At 41.9% G+C, this 18,630-nt stretch overlaps 2 protein-coding genes across 2 annotated transcripts; one reads left to right on the top strand and one right to left on the bottom strand.

Annotated features, from left to right (window-relative positions):
- Positions 1–371: 371 nt before the first annotated feature.
- On the bottom strand, positions 372–6,808 carry LOC143007659 (pyridoxal kinase-like). The gene is made up of 11 exons (XM_076159076.1): positions 6,556–6,808; positions 5,725–5,779; positions 4,161–4,265; positions 3,981–4,064; positions 3,854–3,888; positions 3,625–3,710; positions 3,359–3,404; positions 2,937–3,048; positions 2,696–2,832; positions 2,526–2,592; positions 372–2,169 (listed from the first exon to the last, which is right to left on the bottom strand). The coding sequence occupies exons 1-11, from the start codon at positions 6,634–6,636 to the stop codon at positions 2,057–2,059; spliced, it is 921 nt and encodes a 306-aa protein (XP_076015191.1). The 5' UTR covers positions 6,637–6,808; the 3' UTR covers positions 372–2,056.
- Positions 6,809–8,261: 1,453 nt separating this feature from the next.
- Positions 8,262–15,935, top strand: chpfa (chondroitin polymerizing factor a). Its single transcript, XM_076159075.1, has 4 exons — positions 8,262–8,774; positions 10,243–10,807; positions 13,059–13,241; positions 13,346–15,935. The coding sequence occupies exons 1-4, from the start codon at positions 8,488–8,490 to the stop codon at positions 14,606–14,608; spliced, it is 2,298 nt and encodes a 765-aa protein (XP_076015190.1). The 5' UTR covers positions 8,262–8,487; the 3' UTR covers positions 14,609–15,935.
- The last annotated feature ends 2,695 nt before the right edge of the window (positions 15,936–18,630 follow it).

Here is an 18,630-nt window from a genome sequence, read left to right on the forward strand (position 1 = left end):
AATTTATGCTTAAATCTGATATTTTGTCATGCTTCAATGCAGCATTAAGTGTAAAATCAGTAAATCACGTTTAGCGGAAGAACAGATTCCCGGCCACATCTCCTTCCCAACATTATTCCTCCAGTCCAAATCAAAGTTTTGGATTCTCTGGGGTTTGTAGTGTAATCTGCATGTACTGAAGCAAAGAGAATCACTTATATTTCCTTCCTTTGCAGATAGAAGATGACGCCCTGTGGGAATACTTAGCTCCCTCATGTGAGCCAAAACAAACAGCTCTGATCTTCTCTCCCCCAGGCTGACGAAGACGCTCTCCGTAACAAGTCTCTCTCACACACACACACACGGGAGAAACAAGCGCAACACGGTTTTACTAAAAGATCAATTTATTATTTGTGTTCATATGTAATCATAACAGAACAGCGGCTCAAGGTTTGGCACTTAACTTTCTGACAGTATATCTGAGGCTGGACGGTTACATTGGCATACTAAACACTTACAACCATGTTTGTTTGCCTCACTTAACCCTGTTAAGGCCGTAACACAGCAGAGACTCTCATACCAGCAGCCAATGTATTGACACAACAATCACAAATTAAAATAGTGATATTTACTAAATACATTAAAGATTATCAGTGCAAATACCTCAATCTTAAGACATTAATCAAACACATTAAATAGATCCATAGTTCCAGTTATGTTATTCCAAGTACATCAGAAAATTTGTTATAATAACTTTTTAATGAAATCAAAAAGTTCAGAGTAAAGTGGCAACAAAAGTCATTAAAGGTTTGTTTTTGAGTTTTAATATCTAGTTATGTAATTTAAGTTAATATCTCTTGACTAATAATCTTATTTAAGTTTTAAAGTACAGCACAATCTACCAGGTCTTGGCATGAGACTAGTGTTGACTTTCTATCATTGCTAACAGACAGACGCCAGTCATGCAGTACAGTTTGTATTTTGCATTCAGATTAATGAGAACGGTGACAAGAAAATGCAAGTCGATGCTTTGAAATTACCTGGATTTCTACATGAATTTGACATCAAACATGGTCTAATCTTCATCTTTTCATATTTCTTTCTGACATTTTGTGCAGCAGAGGGCATAATGAATAAGATAACCTACCGACCCTATGTGACTGTACTCTGGTGGACGGGTTGATGAGTTGTGCCTGACCATCAACTGAGTGCACATTACATTCAAGTTGTTATTAGGGCTTTGTGTCAAATAGTGACTTGAATTTGAGTGGCTACACAGAATGGACGGGCAGATTTCACACAAAGAGAACACTTGTTATAATGTGTTAAACGCAGTCGGTCACATATGTGCTGAGGTAGAAAAAAGTGTTTGAAGTGTTACAAATGGAGTCCAAGGACGGAAGGAAGGAAGGCGCCTCTAATCTACTGGCCTTCTTCAGTTCTGAACAGTTAAGAACTGAAGAAGCCCCTCGTCTTCAAGCTTTTACAACTAAGTCTAGCTGCCTGAGAATGAGCCTTCCTTGGACATTGTGACCTGGATGACTGAGAACCTTCACAGACGTGTTAAAAGAATGGAGATTGAGCCCTGTCACATCTCAGTTGGAGTGTGTTCAGCTGTTAGCTGTCAGCTAAGTAGTAATTTCCCTTGGGATAATAAACTTTTATCTTATCTTAAGAACAACAAGGTGCAATCAGGGAGAAGAATAAAAGCAGAAATCCTGCAAATATATTTAGATATTAACATTTAGCTGATCTGACCTCCTTTGATGAGTAATTAATGCAGAAATCCAGGTAATTACTTTATTCTTGCCACTGTAAATCTAAACTGCTATTAAACCTACTTGTCTTTTCTTTTAAATCAGGCCACAGCACTGACACACAGGGCAGTGATTCCAGTTTGTGTGCAGGCTCCTCCTACGACAAATCCTTCAAAGCTGTCGTGGAAACGTACCTGTAGTCCCCCAGGGATTCTGTTAGAGACGTGCCACAGTCCATCATTTGAAAATCCTCCATGTCCGGCCGTTTGCCAGGGGTGAAGCTGAAGCCGACTTCGGTTTGTGTGTGTGTGCGCTTGTTCCTAGAGGACCTCAGCCTCCACTACGATGACGGGGTTCTCAATGTCGGCTTTGCTCTGTACCATCCTCAGCTCTAGCTGCGCGGGGCTGGGCCTCTTCCCTGGACCTGCTGCTTCTGCAAGAGAGAAGAGCAAGAACATGTTATAAAAAAAAACACACATTTGGGACAGCTGCCTTTGTGACCATGGCAAGACTTTTATCCATTTTAAGGGGAGGAGACTAAAACAACGATTCAACCTCAACAATTTAACCTTGAAATGTTCTCCTTCCCCCTCATTGGCTGAGGGGAGGTTCCTTGTTTTTTTATGACTGCATGTCCATTTTTGTATGACTTACGTAACTATGGCCTGGAACGGTTAATGATGTCATCCAGCAAACTTACACCTATGACATCATCATACTAACAGCAGTGATGCCATTTAAACCTCTAGTTCACTCTGATGGCATCATAGCTGTGGCACAAACACACACCTTTAGCGTAGGTCATGGTCCTCATAATGACGTGGTGCATGACTGACACCGTCTTTTCACAGGCAGCCTGTGATGGAGAGAAAGAAGAAGAAGTTACAGTGAGGTGTATTTAAAGGCTGTATACCATCACAGCTCTTTCTCTCTGTGTGCCGACTGAAAGTGTGTCTGACCTTCAGGTCTTTGGGGTGTTCATGAGTCCAGGCCAGCAACATGGCAGCAAACAGGTCGCCTGTCCCCACAAACACAGCATCCACTTTGGGGATATTGATCCTGATTTTCTGACAGGTATTGGTCCCGTCTGCTTTCACTGCAGGAGCACAAACGACATAATGGTGTCAAAATGGAGGCAATCAGTAAAGCTTTGTAAAGTGTTGACCTGTGACTGTGGCTTGCAGCAGCCGGGAGTTTTACCTATTTTCTGGCTCCCTAGGGCCACCAGGAATTGGTCTCCTTGTTTTGATGGCAGCTCTGTGCTGGTGAGGACCACAGTCTTTGGGCCCATTTGATGCAGCAAGTCCATCACCTGGGGAATAAGGACAACCATGTAGAAACTAAGACCACCTTTAACAAAACACCTGCTTCTCTCCGTTTGTCCCAATCCCTCTTTAGTTTAAAACAAAACAAAGAACATGTCGCAGAGGTTAACATTCTTCACATTGCTGCAGGAAACTGTTGGAGATCCTACAGGAAGGTCATTGGCTGACTTCAGTGAAACTTGGTGAGTAAACTGGATGTGAACCAATAAACTTTGGTCTAGTGCTTTCTCGCTGGATTGTAAAACTGTAAAATGTAGCAGGCCACAAAAAGCAACAAAGTGAGAAGCTGATTCTCACCTCAATAGCGTCCTTCTCTGTGCGGATTTTCCTTCCAGTTAATAACCTGTGAAACACAGAGTCGTCACACGTCTACCACACCAAAGAAACACTGTACATCTAATACTGCAGGTTCTTTTCCTCCACCCGTCACGTGTATGAGCCATGTATGTGCTCCTTATGTCAAATAACAGATCCCCAATCCTCCTCTGCAGGCTGGCTGGCATGTTTTTGTCATAAATTCTTATATCTATTCTTTGATTGACCAGCGATTTAACTGCACTCACTCTGCTTCAAACTGGTTGGGGGTGAGGATGTCAGCCAGAGGCACCACTTTGTCCCTGTAGACTGGCAGCAGATTCTCTGGGACATACTGGAAAAGCAAAGGACACATCACTTGTAAATGAAAATGATTTAAAAGGAAAATACATTACATTTGTCAGACTGAATTATCTGCCATATGTTGTCCAAAACACTAGATCATGACAGAACAGGAAATAGATGTAGGATGGTTACCATAGCATTCTGGTCTCCCATAACTGGATCACACACTGTTGAAATAGACAATAAGACACTCTCAATTACACTTGCAAAGGAAAAGTTTCACATGTCAGTTGGTTGGAAGAACTACTCTGACACTGACCATATGTCAAGTTGGGATTGGCTGCCTTCAGCTCCTGAATGATGTCAACCACCGTCTCCAGGAAGGACATGTCCCTGCTGTACCCTGGGAGGAGACAATGTAACAGGAATGAAGACTGATACATTGTTTTTGAGGCTGTCTTCTTCCTGATATCTACACAGATGGGCTCCTCTGACTCACCTGTGAGGATGAAGTCATAGCGGTTCACCTCATTGAGCTTGATGCCCTCGTACAGCACGTTCAGCTCCTCTGCAGTCAGGACTTGGCCCTTCCAGTGGGCATAGCCTGTGATACAAAAAGGACAATGGAACACAAAACATCAATAAATCAATCAACTTCAATATTTAACATTACCTAGGTTTGACCTTAACACTTCTGATGGAGACTGATTGAGCCCCTAAGAGTGTCAAACGTTATAGATCATCAGGCTGTCACATCCTGTCCTGTTCAATTCTCTAACTAACCGAGTTTTTGGCTCGGTTTTGTACATTTGGACAGGCATCTTTCTTTTCATTTGTTACTCTCTCCACACTAAACCAGCTCCTGGGTGGATTAAAGGGGCAAATTCCACATTAGAGGGAGAAAAGCTGCCATTTTGTTGTCTGTTTTTCAAGCAGGAAAATAACGTATGATCAATTGCTCTCAAAATAGTTTGGGTCAAACCTTATGTGAGGAGGTGGATGTGTATAATTACTGTATATGAATGGAGGGCATAGGATTGAAAAAATAGTAATAAGGTTAATTTGCATGTTCAGGTGAAAATAGACAAACAATGGCCTTCAGTTCAATTCTTCGCCTTGAGTGAGAAGTTGTTTTTCTCCTGCTCGCCCCGTCTTCGTCCCGTCTTCACCCCCCCCCCCCTCTTTTGTGGTTGGAGCCAAACAGCCTTCCAGCTGACTCAGTAGGATGCCTGTGTCCTGGCAGCCTTCCGCCTGTTTTGTTCCCCTTGCAACTTAACCTAGAATAAAGCCTGAATCAGGGCTGCACTGACTACAGATGACTGAACACACACACACACACAAACTCACCACCACACACACACAATATTCTCCCTACTTAAGCATCAAGTTCTCAATAAACCCAATCCGGACCCTGTGCGAGTGACTCCTGCAGAGGATTGCACAGAAATCTGGAATCTGGAATAGAAGCATGCGCTGTAGTCGGAAGGTAAAGTGTCACACATTACTGACATGAAACGCACAGTGTTGGAGTAACTCTGGGTTTGCACGCACTCGTTTTGACAACGCAAGGCCCTTCTCACAAAGCTTCATTAAAATGAAAGCGACACACTCAGCAGAGGCACATTTGAATGGTAAATATGGAAAATACAGATCAGATGACACAGTTTTATTGTGCACAAGGCCAACTAAGTGCTGAGTGAAATTTGGACTTTAGTATCTGACCCTCTCCTCTAAGCAACCACAGGCACTGTACTACACCGAGTGAGATAAAGTACTTAGTGTTGTGTCCTCTGATCATATCTACCTCGTACTGATTACATCCATATTATTTTACTTTTCTTCCTGGAGCATTTTCAACAGTAGCCAGGCCTCATCAATGTTGTGGATAAGACTGGAACACATTTCCTTTGCACTTTGAACACATGGTTGTTACATATCTGGACACATAACAGTTTGAGACAGTTACAAACAGAGATGGTGGCAGCGTAGATAGTTTTGTAGCGTTTACAACAGAAGGCGAGAATATAACAACACTTTCTGAAAAGGTGCATTTGGCGTCTTACCTGTGTGATTGGAGAACTGAACAGAGTTTATGGAGTCCACTTCAAAGCCCAGCACCTAAGGATGAAAGAAAGTTAAAACAATGAAACAACAACAACAATGATTTATGTGCCACTCAAACTGATTGGTTAGTGGAGATAGTTCAACTCAGAACCATAGCAGTCAGATTGCGTCATTATCGTTATAATACTTAATACTGCGTTGGCGACATTGGAATTGGAAGCCACACCAATTTTTTGACCGACATTAAAAAAACTGAATTAGAATTACACAATGTAAAGCAAAGTCCTTCTTTAAGGCACGTTGGGCGCATGAGCAAGCATTGTACGGATTATTGAGTGACCAAGTTAATCGGTGACTTCTGCCTGAATGGAATGGAGGTTACTTTGAATGACAGATGTTGAAATGACAAAGCGAATATTCAGCCGTCACGCAAACCTATCATTCTCCCTTTTCATTCAATTACATGTGAAAACTGAATGAGTTGGTAGCTATCAACGATCGATATATTTGAGTAGCTGTACCGCAATCGGGAATACAAACATAAACTTTGGAGTTACGACATTTACATTCATGGATGGCAAATTTGAGCTAGACATCATAAGTAAGTTCTCAGCATCTGCTATTACAAAAACAGGCAAATATTGGCCTATTCTGGATGAAGTTCCCAAATAATCTGGACACTAGACGATCCGTTACACCTTCAAACTCAAACCCGGTTGACACGCTTGATAATTAACGGCGAGGCGCAGACTAAATCGATTTTCCTGTTTATTAGCACAGAACAGAACATGTTGGACTCCGCAGCCCAGCACGGAGGAGCTGCTACTTACCTGCAGCGGGAATGTTGCCGACTTGTTCCCCACGTATCCCCTTACAACATGACTTTGAATGGACAACACACGGTGCTCCATCGCTGCTGTTGACCCGCGGTTAAAACACAGCTAAAAAACGGCAGACGCCACAAAGTTTAAAAGAGCGTTAAAATGCACTATACGGCAGGTTAGAAGTTATAGTGAGTGGAACAACTCCGGCACTGAGACACCGGAGTGCCTGCTGCTGACAGTTGTACTTTCTCGTCAGGCAGCTACGGGGACACCTAACGTGCTGCATTCAAGTTTCATGAACAATGTGGTAGATTCCATCGTCAGGAGACGTTCAAGTGTTTTTTTATTTTTATTGGTGGGCATACAAGGCAGGGACGTTGTTTGTGATTTTGATAAATAATACATAAAGTTGACTCGAAGTTTGTTTTAAGAAATTGGATGACACTTCAGTATTTGGCTCGCCCTTGCTTTTAACCACACCGTATCATAAGGCTTTGATCTATGCTGCAAATTACTTTAATTAAAAGTAGCAGTAAAAACACGTGTAGAAACATTAATTCATAGTAATTCAAAACAAAGTCATTCAAAGTTAAATGACACAGCCCATCATCCAGGGCAGGGGCTTATCTGGAGTTAATTTGTTTCAAATTGCTTTTAAATAACTCACCATAATTATATTTTACAGGAGAGTTTGATGGGGGGAAATAATAAAACTGTGATATAATATTGAGGTCATCCCAGGGTACAACAATAATTTTGTTGTTGCATTCTTGCATTACTGGAGGCAACTACTTATTAATAATGAGGCCCCACCGCCCCCCACCCTGGAACACCAGTGATTGACAATTCAAGAAACAATTCCCCCTCTAAGGTAAATGGTGGCTGTAGTTGTTTTGTCGTAAATGTTTAGCCTTTAGCCTTAATCCTTAAATCTACTTTAAAACCTTGTTTTCTGATACAGTTCTGCAGTATTGATAGCTGCGTTTCCAAGCGTGAGTGACTCATTACTGCCATCGTGTGGCAGAATAGGTTCATGATTATGCAGTGTGAAGACGGAACCAATACACACTATACTATACTATACTACACAATAAACAAAAACACGTTTAGAAGCATCATAATGAATTCATCTGCTTGGAATGAGTTTCCCACTTGTAATGTTTTTTTAAACGATTTACTGTATTGTGATTTTTGTAGTTACTTAGTGATTTATTGTTTTAGTTTGAAATTGATTTATTTAAATTTTTTTGTTGTTTTTATGGTGTGTACCACTTTGTAAGCTAGTAATGATATTAACAGCTTGAATTAATTTAAATAAGACATGAACGCATGATTTATCTGCAGTATTACTATTAAAACAAACAAACAAACAACTGTCTGTACTTAATAATAATTTTGAGGCAGCCTACTAATATAAAATACTTTGATTTACAGTTGTTGTCATTTGCTACTTTGTAAAGGAAGACTTGCAATAAAAAGTTGAATACAAAAAATACACATACGAACTAACAAACTAAATATAGTGTGTTTAAATTATAGTATTAAAAACCACAGCAACAATAACAACAACAATAAACTTAAGTCTTCTTTAGTCCATAAATGAACGTAATGAATAGAACAGACTAAATGGAGGACGCTTATCCCAGCAGGCGGCGCAGCTTAGAAAGTGTCCGCTCATTGCAGCCTGGCTTGGGGCCGCGGGGTCTGGCGCAGGCCGGTCTGATGAGGTGTGGGAGGAGCCAGGTAGCGGCTTTAATGACACGTAAGAATTCTGCGTGAACGTTAAGGAAGAAAGCAAACATCTTGAGGGGAAATCGCGATCGAGACCGCTTCTTTTCGAGTTTCCTTCCCCGTGGATGTCTCCCGGAGCGGCGGTCTTGGTCGCACGGCTTTTTACGGGGACAGGGAGGCTGAAGAACCGCGACGACTCACAGCAGGATGAGGTTCTCCGCGCTTCTGTCGGTCCTGCGGCCGATCGGTCCGGTCATCATCGGTATTTCTTTAGGCTTCACGCTGAGTTTACTGAGTGTCAGCTGGGTGGAGGAAACGTGTTTTGTGGACGACGAGGCAAGCGATGAGCTGACTTTGGGCCAGGACGGACAGCTTAAAGGAGCGCGCAAGCCCAACTCCATTTCCACTAGCCACGATGAGACCGAGGACGATTACGAGCCACGGATCGTCCCATATAAACAAGTCCAGCAAAGTGCCACAAAGAAAGTTTTTAGGTAAGCTTTAGATCGACTTTTCTACCTGTTAATACATCAACAACAGACCACAGGGATGTTTTCACTCATTCAGGCGCGACTAAATGATGATAAATCGTCTCGTTAATCCCAAATGACCCCAGGTGTTACAGGTGTGATTCATTCCATGTAGTTTTTGAGATTTAAATCCGTCGACTAGATGATTCAATCGAATAATCGGGTCAATAATAAGCGTCATTTAAAGTTTTAAACGGGATTGATGCGTTTGGGTCCCTGGGAATGTGATGAAATCTTTGGGTCACAGGCTTCTTTCCCTGCTGTGACCCCAAGCTTGAGGACACATTTGACTCTTTATGTAGACAAACATTTCTGAGAGTGACTGGGTAGCAGCCTTGTCTCAGTGTTTGCCCACAGCCAAAGTATTTATTACTTTTTGGAGAAGGTTGTTTTCCCTCTAAAGGCCCTTTCCACGGGTCAGAGGGAAGAGGCACAAACACTGATGCCCTATGTAGAGCACAGAAATGGATCAGAGAATAGCTGTGATTGGGGTGGCGACACTGTCCCAGGCTGCTCTGATGAGTCACAATGCAGGTTCAAGCATGTTTACATTAGTGAAAGAGTCAAAGATGAAAGGATATTTCACAATCAGCAGATGATTTCCCATGTGATTTGATGGCCAGACAAGGATTACCTGCATCATTTTCCTGGGAATGTCAAGTGGGAAAACAAACAGACAAACAAAAGCCACATTCATCATCATCAACCATTAGTGTGACATTTAGATTTTAGGATTATGACTTTTGTTTACATATATGTCTCTTACAGCAATAATAATCGGATATAAAATAAAAGACAGATTTTTTTACCTTGTTTTGTTTCACATACTGTATATGTATATTTTTTTACTATTTGTTTTTATTGAAGCAAACATTTAAGATGACAGTGCGCATACAGTTATAGGATATTTTGGGGATCATTTTTTATAAGAAGGGGGGGAGAGAGAGATAGAGAGAGAAAGAAGGAAGGTTGTATTATTATTATTATTGTTGTTGAACTTTATACGTAGACCCTGAGGTTAAATAGGCAATATGAGGTACAAGTAGGTAGAAAAGCAGGAAGCCACGGCCGCTGGAGGTTGAGAGAACATGGCACAGTAGTGTAGACGCAGAGTCTAGGATGGCATCAGTGATGTTGATGCGATGATGACCTCATAGGGTAAATAGATTGCATCATAGGCTGTGGTAAAGAGAAGAACAGAAGAGAAAAACAAACAAAAAACAAAGAGAGGAAATCCCATCCAAAGACCCATACCATTCACACAAGCCTGTCCTGGCCCGCCTGGGATGTAAAATAAAATGAAAAAATAAAAAGGAACTATTCTGTGTTCAGGTTTTCAGTCACTGGTCTGGCCTGTAGATCTGTGAAGTAAGAGAGTTTCACATATATTTGTTACTTAATCATGACATTTATTTATTTTTTATCTTTCAAGGGCAAAGTACATAAGCACAGAGTTGGGAATGCGTGAGCGGCTGTTTGTTGGGGTCATAACATCCAAAAACACCATGAATACCTTGGGTGTGGCTGTCAATCGCACCATCAGCCATCACCTGGACACTGTGGTGTTCTTCACCGGCATGCGCAACCGCAAAGTCCCTCACGGCATGTTCATAGTGTCTCACGGAGACGAGCGGCAGATATGGAACATGTTCCAGACCATCAAGTACATTTTAGAACATTACATCAACGAGTACGACTGGTTTTACTTCGTCCAAGATGACGCCTACACAGAAGCCGACAGGATCAAAGCGCTGGTGGATCACCTGAGCATGGACCGGGAGCTTTACATGGGCCGGCCAGAGGAGTTCATAGGTGGAGAGATGGAGGGGAAGTACTGCTTCGGAGGGTTTGGGTATCTCCTGTCACGTCCCCTGCTTCTAAGACTGCAACCCTTTCTGGAGAACTGCAGGAACGACATCCTGAGCTCCAGGCCGGACGAGTGGCTCGGGAGATGCATCATCGACTACACCAGCACCAACTGTCTCAATGAATTTGAGGTGAGTTACATGGTAAAGTCACATAGTTTTACTGGAAATGCTAATGAGGTCACTGTATTGAAGTGATTCTCAAACTAGGTCCCTGACATTGGTTATATTTGGTTAGTTAAAATGGACATACTGTTTATAGAATAGGTGGAAATGCCTAAAAGCCTTCAATCACAAGTTAAGCTGGATACTAATATGTTCACCATTGCTTCATCTTACCCTGAAACAATCGCATTTTCCAGGGATTTCTATCTAAAACTAACTTCCTGATGCCACAAAGTGAGTGTGGGCGTTGTCAGGAAAAATGGTAGCCAAAAATAATTGACTTTACAAGGCGTAACCGTCTTTATAGCGTAATACAGTTCTATTCTAGAATCCACAAGATGCTTTTAGCTGTTTTTGTCGCTCGCACAACTTCTCTTTTCTATCACACGGTCCATTCAAAGGCCTGTGGACCGTCGCCAACAATGCTCCAAAACAGTGTCAGTGATTTCCAGTTCAGACCTAATTCCCCCTGAAAATCCCTCATGAATAACTTTAATGATATATACTTTTGTTAATTTGGAGATCTTCCTCCTCAGCTGGTGAGTTTATGGGGGAGGAGAAGGAAATGCTGAGTTTCTTGGGAACAGTATGAGGAGCTACACAGACAGAAATTCTCTGAAAACTGCCACTCAGGAACAGCTGTGTGATGCTTTCAGGGGTCTCATTCCAACATATAACAAAACCGTCAAACCAGAACTCATACGTCCCCTCCGGCACAGCAGTTAAAATTGACGGAAAGCTCGCCTATATAAAACGCTAATGACCGTGTAACAACAAAGGCAGTATTTGTATTACAGAGTAGATTGCTGATACCCTTTAGCCTTTTTTTTTTTACAACTCCACATGCTATGCTGTATAAGTAAACTGGTGGAGAGCAGCAGAGGAGTCTTGCTTAGCTTCAATGGTGTGAAAATCCCCTGTGGGTCAACATGCGCTGCTCCTGTAATGTCATTAGGATTTAAGGTCAAACAGCTCTAAGTGACGGCGGCTGAACTGTGAGTGTGTGTGTGCAGGCAAAAGGTCCTCAGTGTTGCTTCCATTTGGCAGCAAGAGTTTGTGTTTTTCTGTCATAAACATTGAGGTCTTCTCCAACATTTAAACACAGTTACTCATTCACAGGCTTACACGTTACCGCCGTTCACTATTTCCATTTTCTGTCCTTTGGCCACCAGTCAGAGGAGGAACCATCTTGTGTGTGTGTGTGTGGGGGTTGGATGTGTAACGAAGCGCCATGAGTCAGAGGAGAGAAAGAGAGATAGCACAGAAACACAGAGACTCCTAATAAAAACCTCTGTTGTGAGAAAATGTCCAGCACAGACACACACACCAATTCTGTTAATAGCCCATTGTTGACGATTAGATACAGGCGGATGCTTCCACTAAGTGCACCCCTGAAGACTATAAGCTGTTGGCAAACATTTGTAAGACATGGCGGTGGCCTGAGGTATCTGTTCCTCTTAATAGCTTGATCAGATTAGATTCACTCTTTTAAAACAACTCAAGCTTCTTAAGGTGTTTCTGAGTTTTAGCGAAAAACAGTCGGCACAACACAGATTACACTCAGATGACAGAAAGAAATCTATTTTTTAAACATGTGGTGTAAACACTAGGATGCCGTTTTAAATTGGCACAAATGAAAGTCAGGTTACTCTGATGAACAGACGCAGATTGTGCTGTTGAAAATCTATCTACTCCGGCATGTCCATGTCACCTTAGAGGGGTCCTCATGCATTTCCTATTAATTCCAACCATGAACACAAATGTGTTCATGCATTTTTGCCTTAATCGCAGTACAGACAGATAATTGGAGAATGTAAACATAGAAAAGTGGGATTCTGGTCTAATGTTTATCACTGTTTATCACTGTAATATAAAAAGGTCTTGTATATAAATACATAACTCCTGTTTGGTATTGTTATTATATGAAATTATAAGACTAAGTTTACATGGAATCTCTTGTACCAGAAGCAAGTTCCTGTTAATGTCATTGACCGCAATACTTTGTTACTTAAAACTCGTTCTTGTGTAACAAAAGGATTCTGTTGTTACAAAGTGAATCACCGTCTCAATTCAATTATGACCTCACCGTTTACACTGGAAATGAGTCCAAGATGTAACCCAGAGAGTTAGTCATGGGAACTGGAGCTTGGAATAACATAGGGAAGTTTGTGTTTAATTGCGTTAACGCGTGTGTGTGTTTGTGTGTGTGTTTTCTCAGGGGATCCAGTACCGCCACTTTGAGCTCGAGAAGAACTCTGATCCGAGTAAAGAGCCGAGTGAGGAGTTTCAGAAAGCTCTGACCGTCCATCCAGTGTCCGACCCCGAGCAGATGTACAAGCTGCACAAACACTTCACACAGATTGAACTAAAGAGGACCTATGATGAGATTGCTAGACTGCAGGTAAGCTGATTCTGAGTGTCTCTCCTCTGGTGTCAGTGGTGTTGTTCTCTACGATTACCGTCATTGGCGTTACCTGGTGTCCGTTCCTTCTTGTGTCTCAACAGGCAGAGATAAAGAACGTGAGCGTCGTTGCTTTTGAGGGCAACCGAAGTGCCCAGTGGCCAGTGGGGATCAGTCCACCTTTTGAGCCCAAATCCCGGTTTGAAGTTCTGAGGTGGGAGGTCTTCACGGAGAATGAGATGTACGCATGTGTCGACGGCGCGCCCAAGTGCGAGCTGCGAGGCATCGATAGCTTAGATGTCGCTGACGTCATCGACATAGCCATGGGAGAACTCAACAAGAAGTACAATCCTGTGGTACACCTGAAGAAGCAGCAACTCATTAACGGTTACAGGCGCTTTGACCCCACCAGGGGCATGGAGTACACCCTGGACCTGCAGCTGGAGGTGGTCAACCAGAAAGGTCACAGCCGTTCCATCACCAAGCGGGTTCATCTGGTGCGACCTTTAAGTCGGATAGAGATCATTCCAATGCCCTATGTGACTGAAGCTACAAGGGTCCACATCATCATACCTCTTACTCTCCAAGATAAGGTTTACATCGACCAATTCCTCAAAGCCTTTGCCTCCAATGCCTTTGAGACCAGTGAAAATGCCATCCTAACATTCCTGTTTATTTATGACCCAGTGGAGGCGCAGCAAGTCAACCAGAATGACATATTTGCCAGCGTGAAGGCTCAGATAAACACTTACGAACGCAAATACCCCGCCGTGAAAATCCCATGGATAAGCGTGAAGACGGAGACGCCGTCACAGATCAAGTTCATGGACATCCTCTCAAAGAAGCATCCAGTTGACACGCTGTTCTTCCTGGCTAATGTCAACACAAATGTGAATACTGTGTTCTTGAATCGCTGCCGGATGAACTCCATAAACAATTGGCAAGTGTTCTTCCCGATCCATTTCCAAGACTACAACCCTGATGTGGTCTACCATAACCAAGAGCACCCGACCAAAGTGGATCTGGTCAGGGACACGGGCCACTTTGACCGCTGGGCCTTTGAGGAAGCGTGCTTTTACAACACGGACTACATGGCGACACGCGCGCGAATGGTGGCCGACGTCCAAGAGAACGAGGAGATCCTGGAGAGCTTGGATATCTACGAGATGTTTGTGAAGTATTCTGTTCTACACGTCTTCAGGGCAGTGGAGCCGGCGTTGCACCAGCAGTACCGCCACCAGACCTGCAACCCCCGGCTCAGCGAAGACATCTACCATCGATGCGTTCAGAGCAACCTGGAAGGTCTCGCGTCTCGTTCCCAACTGGCGATGTTGCTGTTTGAACAAGAACAAGGAAACAGCACTTGATCAGGCTTCGGTTGAACCATCGCTCCTGTGTGCGTTCAGAAGCTGCGTGGTTGTACGAATGGATTCTTGATACAAACTGGAATTTGAGGCGTGCCGAAAAATAAGCAGGTACAAGACATGTAGTACCACAACATGAACTTTAGCATTACTGTAACCATGATGCATGTGTTACAGGGAATGGTTACACAAATGACCCTTCTAAGCATGTTAGCTCTTTCTGCATGCATTCAAGGACACTTGTTTTTTTTTTTTAGAGCTTTTAGATTAAAAACGAATGCAGTACATTCCGAATGAAACCTTTTTGATAAATGTTTACATTCCTTGTTCATTCAAAGAGGTGCTACAACCAAACTTGTTTGCATTTTAACCATTTTGAAGATCAAAGCCGTGCTCTTTGATCACTCAGGGGCAGAAACTAACAGCAGCAGACCCTTGATATGCTTTTGACTCGTCAAATGTGTCAATGGCTAAAATGTGAAACAATTTCTCACCCCAGAGAGACGATAGCGTCACAATGCAGTGCTCTTTCTGCTCACACGATGAATGTCATTCCCATAGCCACTTGTGTTCTTTACCTTGCTTTAGTCCACCAACTCCTGAGAAAAGTTTGTGCTTAAGCTTATTAGACAGGCAGCTTTTACATTTTGTGCTGGGAGAGAATCTCAGGAGTAAATAGGCTTTTTATGAAGTAGAGGGTGAGGATTGTTTGACTCAACCATACAAACCAAAAAAGACAAAAACAAAAGGATGGGAGTGGCTGGAGGCTGTTAATAGCTGAGCTCTGTAGTGAGATCTGCAGTTCTCCAGACCTTCTTCCTTCTAAGGTGTCATTTAAATCAGCAGTAACACCAGAAAGCTTGACAGAGCATCACAAGAAGGAGTAGAGATATTGAGCTTTAGTTTTGAGCATTCACCAAAACACATTTTTGTACATGTGCCTTTTGCAATCCAGGTCTTTGACTTTGTAATTCACCACTTCAGGTGATATTTGTTACATCTATTCCAATAAGAATTTGTTAATATTGCTGCATACTAAACAAATGTGGGAGATTTTTTTTCTCCACTGTAGCTTAATCTGTTTTTGTCTCAGATGCAGTATGAAAGAGAGTTTGATGACTTCTAAACATGTTGTTCTAATCTATTGTAGACACACAAACATGCTCAGTTACTTTACTTCAAAACATTTGCAGAGAGGATTCTTCAATGCTTTTTCATGTTTTGGGTTGCATTCACTAGCAGTCCACTGTAAAAGGCTCATCACTGCTTTTACAGCTAATTGGGTGAAACAGATATACCAACATACCGTATGATCAAATTAGACATCCAGGCCAAACTGTCACAAATATGAGGAAGAATGTTGTGAAACAGCTACAGGTAAACAATTGCAACCTTTGCTGTAAAAATGAATGGTCCATGCTGCCTCTTTAGCCACTGCCAATGCCAACAACAAGGAATGCAGATTAATTATGTCTTGCGTGGGTGGCGCAGGGTTACAAACACACACACACGCCCACACGCCCACACACCAAACCACAAAGTTTGTAAGGTAGTAAACTGTCTTTGTACGATGTAGTCTCTGCGTATTTGCAAAGGTGGCCTCTGTTGGCTGCAGAAATGTGTTTGTATGTAAAACTGTCCACCTCTACGTGCTGGGAGAGAACAGGTGACACACACAGCTGGGACATGTGCCTCAAACGCAAAGTGTGGAGTTTTCACACAACATGCATGTCTGTATGTTTGAGCATAGCGAGCATAGAAGAACGCCAGCGGGTCCAAGTAAGACAGTAGCACGTGTAGAAAAAAGTGTAAGTAAGTGTCAGACTAAGGAGGATTTACAGGGTGCAAAGAGGTCACCTTTGTAAATGTCAGGGGTCACTGTCCAGGTGTTTCATTCTGAAGAGTCCATGAGCTAAGTGGTACTTTCAAACAGAACATTGTAAAGATGATTTAATTATATTTTTCTAAGAATGTAAGACATGTTTTGCCACATTCTCGCAGTCTTCTTTAACACAGTATTTTGGAGTGTGTGTTAAGTTATTGAACCAACGGCATCATGGTCCTCCATCGGCTAGGCTCCATTTGTTAGAAACAGTTGCTCTCCTCCCGTCCTGCAGTCATCCAATGGGAGAGCTTCTTTACATTGTATTCTCTACTACACATACATTTCCTTAGAGCGTTACATTGAATGTGCAATATTACAGAGAACCCACATGGATACCTGCAGAAACAAGCCTTCCTTCCATTTCAACGACGAGCTGCACATTCAGCAGCAGAACAAACATTTCTATAGAACACGACACTGTCCGTCAAATTGCATACGTCGATATGCCGTACTTGCCGTTTAATGTTAAGTAAATACACTGTAAGTTCTTTGGACTATTTTCTGTATTTTGTTGAAGAACACTAGACACTTTTCCTCATCCATGATCATCACATCCATCCAATTGAAATACTTTTTTAAATGAATTCAAAGTTTGTATTGGAAGCGGTACATGTACAGTGACTTTTCATTTCTGCTGACTGAAGCGCTCTTATTACCATGACAGTGCTCCAGTTTGAATCCAGCAGTTTGGATGAGGCCGCGTTCATAATGTGCTGACCTACAAACCGAGTCTTTTGAACTTGTTGGGAAAGATGGAGGACTGAGTTGACATTATGAAGTTATATGCTAGTTTGCTTTGTCCTTAAGATAAGTCCAATGTAACTGTGCTGTTAAGAATTCGTCCATAACTTATTTATCCCATATTTCTCTTTGAATTATGCAGATTCTGAATGCTTCAGTGCAACCAGGGGCTTCTGTGGCCTTCTGTGTGCTGTGTTAATATTTAATAGATTACATTATTTTCATGCTTTGTTTGGACAATTTATGTGTTATGATTTTCAGACAATGTTAAACACGTCTTTGTGATCGAGCAATGACTACCATGCCATTTTGCCATGAAGACATTTTAAAATGTGTTGTGTATTTCGCTTGTCAATCAGTCTAAACTGCAGATAAACGTTGAGGTTTAAGTGCTTTTGGTTCATGTTACTTTACTCTTATGCAATTTATTTTCATTCATTCACACCTACAAATAGTTTGAGCACATTTAGGTATTTGAAACACATATATATATATATATATATATATATATATAAATATATATATATATATATGCAGTGCACCACATTTAATTGTATGATGAAATTATCACTGTATGATGAAATTATCACTGAACTGTGAATTATTTTGATTATTAAATACAGACTATTTAAGCACAAATTGTTGAATTGTTTGTGTGTTTGGTATCTTTTCTTTTTGTCTTTTGTCAGTCTTTCGAGAAATCATCGAATGAGGATTATTGTGGCCCTGCGTTTACAAAATCCACTTTGTCCTTTAGGTGTCAGCAGAACAGCACATTTGCTTCTTGCAGTGCAGGTCACCCGGGCTGCAGGGAGCTCAGGTGAACAGTCGGGACACATTTTTAGGAATCAAGCTTCTCTTTCTCGTGTTTTGTCGTTTATTTTTGGCCAGCTTGTGCTCAGCGGGATTAGAGTTAACATTCCTTGCCCATGTCAGACCTGAGGTATTCCTGGTGTCTGCCTTTGGTAAAAACAGGGAAAACGCTGCAACCCTAATTACAGCTTTAGTTATTTCAGGGGTCCATATGCAGAACCCTTAGGCATGCTGTAAAACCACATAACTACACAGCAGCTGGGAGTTAATTGTAAGTCGTTATTTTGTACTTCGTTTGGCATAAAATCCCAGGACTTTCTCCTCCCACTCAGGGACACAGAGTCCATTCACCACTGGTACTAGATTTATATATTAATCCTTCTTCTTTGACACAATTAGCTTGAGTTTATCTGGAGAGCAACAACACATTTTACCAGATAATATTGTTTTTTGTTATACATAACTGGGATCTTTGTCAGGGATGGAAAAGCTTGAAATGAATCACACCAAGTAATAACAACAAGCAGACAAAAGTGAATCTGGCTCTGGATTTAGGAGGCACAGGTTTTACCAATCTAAACTTTAA

This window comes from Genypterus blacodes, unplaced genomic scaffold (genome assembly GCF_046128005.1).
Source record: "Genypterus blacodes isolate CSIRO-AG114 ecotype Tasmania unplaced genomic scaffold, CSIRO-AGI_Gbla_v1 ptg000093l_1, whole genome shotgun sequence".
NCBI classification, from domain to species: Eukaryota; Metazoa; Chordata; class Actinopteri; order Ophidiiformes; family Ophidiidae; genus Genypterus; species Genypterus blacodes.

What these genes read in the sequence shown, in the direction of transcription:
- LOC143007659 (XM_076159076.1), bottom strand. Translation starts at nt 6,636, where the DNA reads ATGGAGCACCGTGTGTTGTCCATTCAAAGTCATGTTGTAAGGGGATAC. An exon ending in CGGCAACATTCCCGCTGCAG is followed by an intron (nt 5,780 to 6,555) that starts GTAAGTAGCAGC and finishes TTTCATCCTTAG; the next exon opens with GTGCTGGGCTTTGAAGTGGA. An exon ending in CCTAGGGAGCCAGAAAATAG is followed by an intron (nt 2,833 to 2,936) that starts GTAAAACTCCCG and finishes GTGCTCCTGCAG; the next exon opens with TGAAAGCAGACGGGACCAAT.
- chpfa (XM_076159075.1), top strand. Translation starts at nt 8,488, where the DNA reads ATGAGGTTCTCCGCGCTTCTGTCGGTCCTGCGGCCGATCGGTCCGGTC. An exon ending in ACTGTCTCAATGAATTTGAG is followed by an intron (nt 10,808 to 13,058) that starts GTGAGTTACATG and finishes GTGTTTTCTCAG; the next exon opens with GGGATCCAGTACCGCCACTT. An exon ending in ATGAGATTGCTAGACTGCAG is followed by an intron (nt 13,242 to 13,345) that starts GTAAGCTGATTC and finishes GTGTCTCAACAG; the next exon opens with GCAGAGATAAAGAACGTGAG.